This window comes from Bremia lactucae, linkage group LG10, assembly GCF_004359215.1.
Source record: "Bremia lactucae strain SF5 linkage group LG10, whole genome shotgun sequence".
Taxonomy (NCBI): Eukaryota; Oomycota; class Peronosporomycetes; order Peronosporales; family Peronosporaceae; genus Bremia; species Bremia lactucae.
The window spans coordinates 4940514-4949569 of NC_090619.1; the positions used below are offsets into that span (position 1 = coordinate 4940514).

General features: G+C 43.9%; 4 protein-coding genes across 4 annotated transcripts; all 4 read left to right on the forward strand.

The window, feature by feature from the left end:
* Positions 1-2201: 2201 nt before the first annotated feature.
* Positions 2202-3641, forward strand: CCR75_009494 (uncharacterized protein; the record flags this gene model as incomplete). The annotated part of the gene is made up of 1 exon (XM_067967533.1): positions 2202-3641. The coding sequence occupies one exon, from the start codon at positions 2202-2204 to the stop codon at positions 3639-3641; it is 1440 nt and encodes a 479-aa protein (XP_067818667.1).
* Positions 3642-3876: 235 nt separating this feature from the next.
* Positions 3877-4334, forward strand: CCR75_009495 (uncharacterized protein; the record flags this gene model as incomplete). Its single annotated transcript, XM_067967534.1, has 2 exons — positions 3877-4095; positions 4137-4334. 2 exons carry the CDS (start codon positions 3877-3879, stop codon positions 4332-4334), a joined length of 417 nt encoding a protein of 138 aa, XP_067818666.1.
* A 215-nt stretch (positions 4335-4549) lies between these two features.
* CCR75_009496 (uncharacterized protein) lies at positions 4550-5164 on the forward strand (the record flags this gene model as incomplete). Its single annotated transcript, XM_067967535.1, has 1 exon — positions 4550-5164. One exon carries the CDS (start codon positions 4550-4552, stop codon positions 5162-5164), a length of 615 nt encoding a protein of 204 aa, XP_067818665.1.
* A 201-nt stretch (positions 5165-5365) lies between these two features.
* On the forward strand, positions 5366-5596 carry CCR75_009497 (uncharacterized protein; the record flags this gene model as incomplete). Its single annotated transcript, XM_067967536.1, has 1 exon — positions 5366-5596. One exon carries the CDS (start codon positions 5366-5368, stop codon positions 5594-5596), a length of 231 nt encoding a protein of 76 aa, XP_067818664.1.
* Between the last annotated feature and the right edge of the window lie 3460 nt (positions 5597-9056).

The window sequence follows — 9056 nt, forward strand, 5'->3', positions numbered from 1 at the left end:
TAGAAGTCTAGTAACTTCTACCATTTGAGGGGATTTCTCCTCAAATACGTGGGGACCTCTTCCCTCAACGTCTTCCGAGTGTGATTGCGCTATCACAGTCGGGTCCACTACGGTCGACTCTCTACTCGACCTTGGATCATCGTGTTGTCCTTTCTGGGCAACCGGTATACTCCTTGAATGTCGCCCACTAAGCGTACATTCATGTCCCAATCCACTCGACCTTTTCGAGTGGTGGACCTTCGGCGCTGCCTGTGCATTAACACAGCCGCCGGCAGCTGACTCCACATTGTGATTGGTAATCACACTGTGATCTTGTGCGGTTGTACTAACGACCGTACCACAAGTGAGGCCATCGCACTCACTCGTAGTACATCCACACGCTTGTGGACGCTCCAAGACGTTCATCAGATGGCCATCTGATGAACAAGTGGCAGGCATCTTTACGGATCGATGCTGCCAGCTGATCCTTGGCTCGTATTTTCTGAGCCAAGGTAAACCTAGGATGACATCAAATTTGCCATCCAAATCCAGTACGATGAAATCATCATCATACTGTAAATCTCTTAACGTGTAGTGAAATTTCACTACGCGTTTCATTACTGTTATCGATGCGCCTGTCGCTAGCCGCACCGTCATCCTCGTTGGAGGGATGTCGCGCGTAACATATTTGAGCCTACGACCCTCTAGTGACTGGCGACGAATAAAGTTATTCGACGCTCCACAGTCCACTAGGGCTCTGAGTGACAAATTTTTCATTTGTCACTTTCAACTTCAAGGTGATGAGGGATACCTCGTCACCAGGTGCAGAGACACATAATGATTGTGTGTCTGGAGCAACTTTAGTCAAGAAATTTGCAAATTCTCTTGAGGTTGCTGGATCAGTAGGGCGTTGCGCCCCTCCTGACCCCGACCGTTTTGTGGCGGTCTGCTTCGTTGTGCGATTTCGCAACAACGTCGGACCCGCGACCGTTGCCCTTTTTGGCATACGGTCCAAATTTACGTTCAGTACCTTTCGGTGCTGGGCGTGGGGCACTACACTCATGAGCGTAGTGTCCTAATTTTTGGCAGCGATGGCATTTCTGCGATCGCTTATTGCTCGAAAAGCGAGTCGCTCGCTTTCGACGAAAGAAAGGTCCATGGGTTCTGGACCTCCTAACTCGTGTCGTTTTGGAGGACGATATGATGACGAACTAGCTTGAGCCTGTCTCAAGCTAAAGTCCTCCTGTTCCGCAACGGATATTGCTTCTCCAAGCGTATCCAGTTCCAAGCGGAACAGGTGGGCCTTTACGGGACCGTCCGTAAAACCTTGCATGAACAACGTAATCAACGTGTGTTCATGAACTGGATTGTTCGTGATACAACTCGCTAAGAGTCGTATGTGCTGGGTATAAGCGTGAACATCACGCTTGCCTTGCTTGAGTTTCAGAAGCTCTAGCTCTGAACTCAGCCCTAGGCGGTTCAAACGTCTGTTTATACCGGGCTTTAAAAGTCTCTAGCGACCCAAAGACATATGGCTCGCGCAACTTAAGGCCCAATGCCTAAGTTTTGACACGACCTGCCAAATTTGATTGGGCAAATGTGACTTGCATTTGCTCGTCGGCGATGTGACGTGCCCTTATGGCATCGTCCAACTTCTATACCTATTTATGGATAAAAACTCTGAACATTACTATATAAAGTAATATCTTCCAAATATTATCTACCTTTTAGATAATATATTAATTAACAACCTTTAAGTGTTAATTTCATGTAACGATAGACCCCGTTACAAAACTCCATTCTATATAACTCTTGAATAAAAAAGCAGCTTGGTGACTTACCTTCAGCGAGCAAGCACAACCTTGTCAGACAATCCACACCCTGTGCTTTCTTTGGCGCCTCTCCACTGGATGTAATCGATTGAATAACCTTAGCAATTTGTGGACAATGCAAATCTTCGATCGGGCAACAGCAGGTTTTGCCACTTTCATGTGATGTGAGACTCTTACAATCGGACGTAGGAATAAAGTCTGGGATTTGTGTCTTTCGAAGGTCTGAACGAGCCTCTTCTCGCAAATATACTACAACAAGCACTCAATCCTTTCGTACGACCAGTGAGACAAAACTATTGTGCCGCATATGCACAATAGGTTAAGTGCCTCATTCCGTCTCTTTTCCGGCACATTGATAAACGCAGTTTCAAAGCATCCTTGGTTCACGCAATGCGTCCCAAGCTCAAGCGTCCAACGTCTCGACGTTGTTTCTTCCTACTGTTATTCTTTGGATTCACTCTGCTCGCATGCCTCGTGACATTTTCATTAAAAACGTTGACCTTCACTACAACAGCCAAAGCTTTAAACCAAGTCGCAGCTCCACCACGTATCCTCATGGAGGCGAAAATCACGAGTTCTGCAATCAGTCGTCTAAAAGAATGGGCAACTCCCTATCTGGCAAAGATCACAAGCTTCTGGTTCGTAAAGTACGTTGCTCCGAGTCTGTATCTACGATTGGCGTCCGACAAAACCGCCGCGATCGATACCCTTTTCAAACTCTTTCAAGTGGACAAGGATGCACCAAATCTCCTTCAAAGCAAGCCATTTGAAAAGTGGTACAAGGCCGTTCTTAAGGCATACAAGCACAATCCGCAAGAAGGGCGACGCGCGATGATCAAAACGTTAGCCCAATCCTTTCAAGATGAAGCTCGACTGTCCCGAGTCCTCGCTGAAGCCAAGGAAAGCTCAAGTCGAGAGCCGCGGGCTCACGCACAATTGCTTGAAGACGCTTTATTCGATCGGTGGATCCATCTACACAACAAGGCTGCTCGTATAGCTAAAGCACGCGGTTTAAAGATCTCTCAAGGTAACGATATAGCTGAAGCTGCGTACAAGCTCTTAAAACTAGATGCCGCCAAATCGGACTTTTTGTCCACCGTGTCGTTACGCACGTGGTTCTTGTACATGAACGAAGCTCACGTATCTTTCCACGTACAGCATTCCTTCTTGCTTTCGAAGCTTCGTCATGCAAACGACAGCGAGGAGCTCGATAGAAAGCTTGTCGATGCGATTTCGAAAGGTGGTTTAATGAGTGGGATAGCATCGGACTTAATGGTGGCGAGCTACAAGATGCGTGGGCTTTCAATTGAGGACCTTTTGAAGCGAGTGAAAGACGAAAAGCAAAGGGATTCGATAGAAATAGCACTGCTCAATGCGTGGGTCTTGGCGGAGTATAAAACACATTTGAACGTCGACACTCTAATGCAAAATCTCTTACAGCATTTGAGCGAACAAAAACTCATCGACTTGATTGCGAAAACGAATATTTCGAGGGACTACTTGGATGCTTTAAAGAAGGGCCTCGTGAATTTGTGGCAGGCTCGGCATTTGACTTCTTTTCAAGTCTTTAAGCTCTTGAAACTAGACGTCAATATTGACGAGATGGCTGAAAACCCGCTGTTGAGCTTGTGGGTACAATCCGATACGGACATTGACTTTGCGGCTCCATGGGCGGGTTATTTTAACGTCGTCAAGACCTTTTTGGTCGATATCGCCAAGTTGGAGACGATGATTGCACGAGCGGAAAAGATCAACGACAAGACTATCAAGGACTTTGCAGAGGGGATGCGAGACGAACTCAAGAAACGACGGAAAACGACGGAAAAGTGAGGTTGGCCATAGAAGATGGAATCTACGACTTGTTAGCTTGCGATGTAATTTATAACTATAGTTTCGGAGGAATATTTAATTTACAGAAATAGACACGTTCAATAGCACTCAGTATCAAGACGTGTCTATTGCATGGCTCGTTGCTGTCGTCAGCACAATGTTCGCAACTTGAAGTGCTGCAAGGTGCATAGCTAGATGCCAAGATAGATACTGTATTCCCTGTGGAAAATATTGCATGATTGCTCTTGTCAAGGATACAGGATCTCAGCTTATCCTGTTGCTGCTGCATGAGAAAAAACATGAGCCTTGCAGGACCGAGTCATCAACGCGTCAGCGCTTGTCTAAAGTCGACACGGTGCTTTTTGTGCAGCATATCCTTTCTGTACTTGCAGTGGCAATCTTTGCCGTGGCTGTGGCAGAAATTGCCCTAATGTACCCATCATCCGCGTCACTCGTTGGTAACTTCATGTTTTTTTATATTTGTTGCGATAGTAGATGAAGTTTTGCAGCAAACAAGACAAGACAAAACGAGAATTATACGTTTTTAGTACTAGCGGCAACAGCTCTAGAGATTTATGGCAAGATACACTCGTTCCATCGAGTCAGACAATTGTGATTTTAATGTATTGGAACGTCGTGGCTTTTGTCAGTATGTCAACATTGGCAATCCTTCGATTTATGACATTTCCATGAAATGATGTTCGCATAAAGAAAAAGCGTGATTTTTGCAATAACAATAAAATTCACGAAAAACCATTGGAATATGTAGGAGGTTCTCGCAATTATCGTACCTCCCATTATTGCATTGGTCAGGCACCGTAGCCTCGAGCTAATTGATGTACCAAAAAATGTGCCGTTGCGTGACACGACGTCCATTGCTGTCACGCGGTTTGAAAAGGAGTTGCAATATGAGCCGACGCAAGCTCGTCATCCGTCAAGTCTGCGTCTCGCATGGCGAATATATGGCACTGAAGTGCTGGTCCACTATCAATAAATATATTGGATTGGATTGTCCGTTCTTACTAAAAAGCTTTTCGGAGTGGGCAGCGTCATCGCGTCCGTCCCTATGCGTAGGCTACTCAGTTGCAGCATTTGTGGGAATCCGATCTTTTGTGTCAGCTATGTCTTGCACGCAGTACAAACTTGCATGGAAGAGATCTAATCTACGTGTCCGAGCAGGACTTGTTGCAGCTATTTACACGCGAATGCTGGCACTATTGAGCCACGAACATCGCGAGGCTGGCGGTCTTGGCCGCATTTCCAATCTATTGTCTGTGGATGTCGGACGTATTGTTAGGATAACTTATACTTTATTTAAACTTATTCTGATTCCTGCCGAAATTATTGTGGCTCAGTTTCGTTTAAATCGTGCCGTCTCGTTTGCTGTTTTAGCTGGTGTTGCAATCTGTCTACATGTTGCCACTTCAAACAATTGTGGCGTCCAAAGTGTCACTGTAGCTCTGATACACTCACGTGACATCTTGCAGGCGAAAGTCTCAAGGCGGGTCATACGAATGCTTTAGTTGCTTTGATGGGTGCGTTCACGACAAGAGTCCATGCGCTAAAGTCGGTCGCATGCCATGATTATTTTGAATTATTGGTGGATTCTTGGAAGCAAATTGCGGATTCGTCAATTTTTATTGGACAAAAAAAACATTGGCTCACTTCAGCAAAAAGGAAACATGTGGCAATAGTATTGTTGATTTACAAAATTGTAAATTTTAATGGAACTGGAAAGCAACCTCGACAACCAGGCCACGACTCCTTTACTTAAACACATGACAACATCTTCTTCGTTTGTGCTGCAAATAAATAGCTCCAAGCACGGCCTGGATCAATATATGCCATTTGTGGTCCAGTTGGTTGTGGCAAATCGTCCATTTTGCTTGCTTGGTGAAATGCCAAATTGTCATGGCAATTTTCACCAATCATTGCCTTTTTCGTATTCATCCTGAACCCTTGGTTTTTTCATAGACGCAAATTTAACATTTAGCAACGTTGGCAACGAAGACGATGGAGCCAAAGACATCAATCAGAGCGATACGAAAAATGTAAAACAAAAATAATTTTTTAATTGTTTTTGAATTTTGTGAAGCATATTAAAGAATAAATATATTTATTTGCTCGTATTTAACAATAAATTTTGATATAAAAAAATGATTACGCAGCAAGTTCTTCGTACTGGACGTTGATCTTAGGAGTGTGAAATGTCCGCTTAATGTTAATGCGAGCGGGATGGATTTAAGTGGTGGCCAGCGCGCTCAAATGAAGCTCGCGCTAGCTTTAAATTATTGGCAACGTCTATGTTTGCTAAATGATCCTTTTACAGGCTTGGATGTGACAACGGCTAGTAAAGCAATTGCCAATTGTTTCCATAAGGGCGCCGATATCATTCCTTAGGAGGCTGCTGTTGTCCTTGTGATCATTTATTGCCACTGTTTTCGGCAACTGTCCAAATGATTGTATGAATGATGGTCGTATTGATGAGCAAGGGACTTATGACGCTCTACGGGAAAAAAAAATCCTCGAAGTCTCTTGATCACCTCGCTTCAACATTTGAAACAATCTTTGCATGCCACGAGTCAATTAAACGACGGAGAATCGCACGACGCAAACGAAAGGTCGAATTTTCAGGCAAATTTAGCGCGGGCGCATAGTCACGAATTTGTTGCCAAGAAAGACGTCCGAAAATGTAACGGGATGTATCGTTACATGAAATTAACACTTAGAGGTTGTTAATTAATATATATTATCTAAAAGGTAGATAATACTTGGAGAATATTATTTTTTACATGGGCAATATTATATAGGCTTATCCATTTGTGTCTACCAATGGATAAGCCTTTATAATATTACCATGTAAAATAATATTCTAGACCATTATATCTACTTTCTCCGCGGTCCAGTCAGCGCTGGACGCGCGCAAAGAGAAAATCAGATAAAACTTTTAGTACATATTTTGTATTACCTTTAAATTAAGTAAGTATTAAATATATAAACAAGAAGAACTTAATTATATTAATACAGTTTTTAATTAACCCCCTTTAAAGCAAGCGTTTTATAGAGAGTCTTTCTCAGCACGTACGAGTTTACGTGAAGTGACGTGAGGCACCACTCGCACTGAGGAGTGCAAAGTGGACTTGTACTGAAGCATACAAGTCGGCAGTGGCCCGTTACAGAGAATCTGGTACCATGGGCTGGTAATTATATAAAAGTTTCGGTCAAGGTGCTGGCAACATCCTCTCAATTGGAATAATTGTGACTTTTACGGCCAGTCAAATTTCGCGCATTTCGCTGGATTGGTGGATCGCGGTGTATAGTAATGGAATTATACCACCGCTCGGCACCAACTTGCCTTCGTATTGTTACAAATCGCCGGTGCCAATAGTGTCGCGGTACTATTTCGCTCCATTACGTGCCGCTCGAGCAACATTGTAACGGGGCACCTTTCTCTAGTACTTGTAAGTACTAGTCAAACTTATCCTGATAACAGTGTAGGTAGGAAGCCTCGAAACCTCACGTACACAAGAGAACAGAGGGGGGGGGGTTCTTAGTAGCTAAGGGTCTTTAGCTACCAAAGGTAACTTAATTGATTTAGAATTAGGGAAAAGTAAAAGTGTAACATATAATTAGTTTCCTAATTAACGATCACCTATCTACTGCTTAACCTATTATATTAATATTTAACAAAGTATGGTGCCACCTTGCGCACCGCACAATCGTGTCTTGAAACGATTAATGGGGTTGATTTAGACTTATTTTAACCAATCAATAGAAAAAAAGTCTTATTGCATCAATAATACCAAATTTATTATTATTAGAACTATTTAAGTCAAAATTAATAAAGACAATAATTTTGTACTTCTTTTTTATTTCCTTTCATAAAAAACAATACTTCATTCCTCTTATAAAAATTAATGCTTATGTAAAGGGACATTCCGCTACATCACCTCCAGTCACAATAGTGATTGATGGAGGGTGACAGGAAAGAGTAATAAATCTTTTCCTGTAATCAGCATTATTGGTTTTTATCAAAACACAATTTTTATATGTATTATGATTTTAATTCAAATACCGATTTTATTTGCATTCTTAATTTTGACCAGAATCAAGACAGCGACAAACAGGTCTGTGCGCATGGGCCGCGAGGCCGCCAAGCTGGCAGCTTCACGGATCTGTCAGAAAGGAAAATGTTTCAGTAGACGCTAATACGTCAACTGCGGGGTATATGTCACCTCCTGCTCCTATTGGGGTTCTCGAGTATGTCATCTGCTGAGGACATAGCAGATGACGGGAACAAGTCACTTGCTACACCAATTGTAGGTGGCTGGTCCAAGTCACCTGCATCGCCCGACTCAGTGGCGACTTAGAAGGCCGCCGGACCACCTGGGGCTGAGTCCGTTAAACCTGTGACTTCTTACGTGATAGCCAAAGAGGTGATGACGTGATTATTTAGCTCGTCGGACCTCTTTGGTGGGGAGTCATCATCAGATGACTCCGAGAGCGATGACCACTCTGGTGACGTTAGTATGCGTCACCAAAAACTACGTAGTCGCAAAGGAGGGAAAGCTGCTGGTGGTGCTACTTTGCATCATCAGGAAGGGGGTGAATCAAGGGATCGCTCCCAGGGCCAACTAAACATGAACGTTAAAATGAGCCAGCAGGAGAGGGACCGGAATACGTTGCGGTTGCTCCTGAAAAGAGGCCTTGTGTACCCTTTAAGAGAAACCTCATTCGTTGGTCTGGTATGACCAACGATCAATATCTAATGCCGTTATTCAACTCATCCAGGCTTCACAAGCCTGGTGAGAAACGGAATTCTTCAACCGATGCCTTTTACCGGCATCGGTGGTACACTTGCAAACGGGCGAAGGATGTCAAACTTTTGTTTTAAGCTTGGACAGCCTTTGTACAAAATGTACAAAACATAGGCCGTGAGGCTGGCTTTACAAGCTAAATGCTTTCCGTGAACGATTTGAGAAACGGACCGTAGTCGGTACACGCTATAAGTTGCACCTTTTGTCTCGAGAGGCAGAGATTCATTGCCGCTTGTGTGGGAATCATGTCCATGCTGTTTTAAAGGTGCAGGCCATGCCCCTAAGAAAGCATATTCCCTCAAAGATCCCTATTGGAGGACTCTCATCTCTTACGAGATGCGTCAAGGAATTCCGGACCTCCAATTTTTCGCGGGAAGCGCTCGTTCTCCAATGGACCTTCTGCCAAGAAGGATGGGTCTCGACATACTGCAAGACGAGACCCAGAAAGCCCAACATCAGTTGGGAACGAGGTTCCCAACTATCATGCGAGGGTGTATACCCTTGCCAACGAACGAAATAACTCGTTCAAACCCCCTTTGCCTTACGGTTCAAGAAACTTTCAACAAGAAAGCGCATCTCACCACCTTAAAATCTAAAT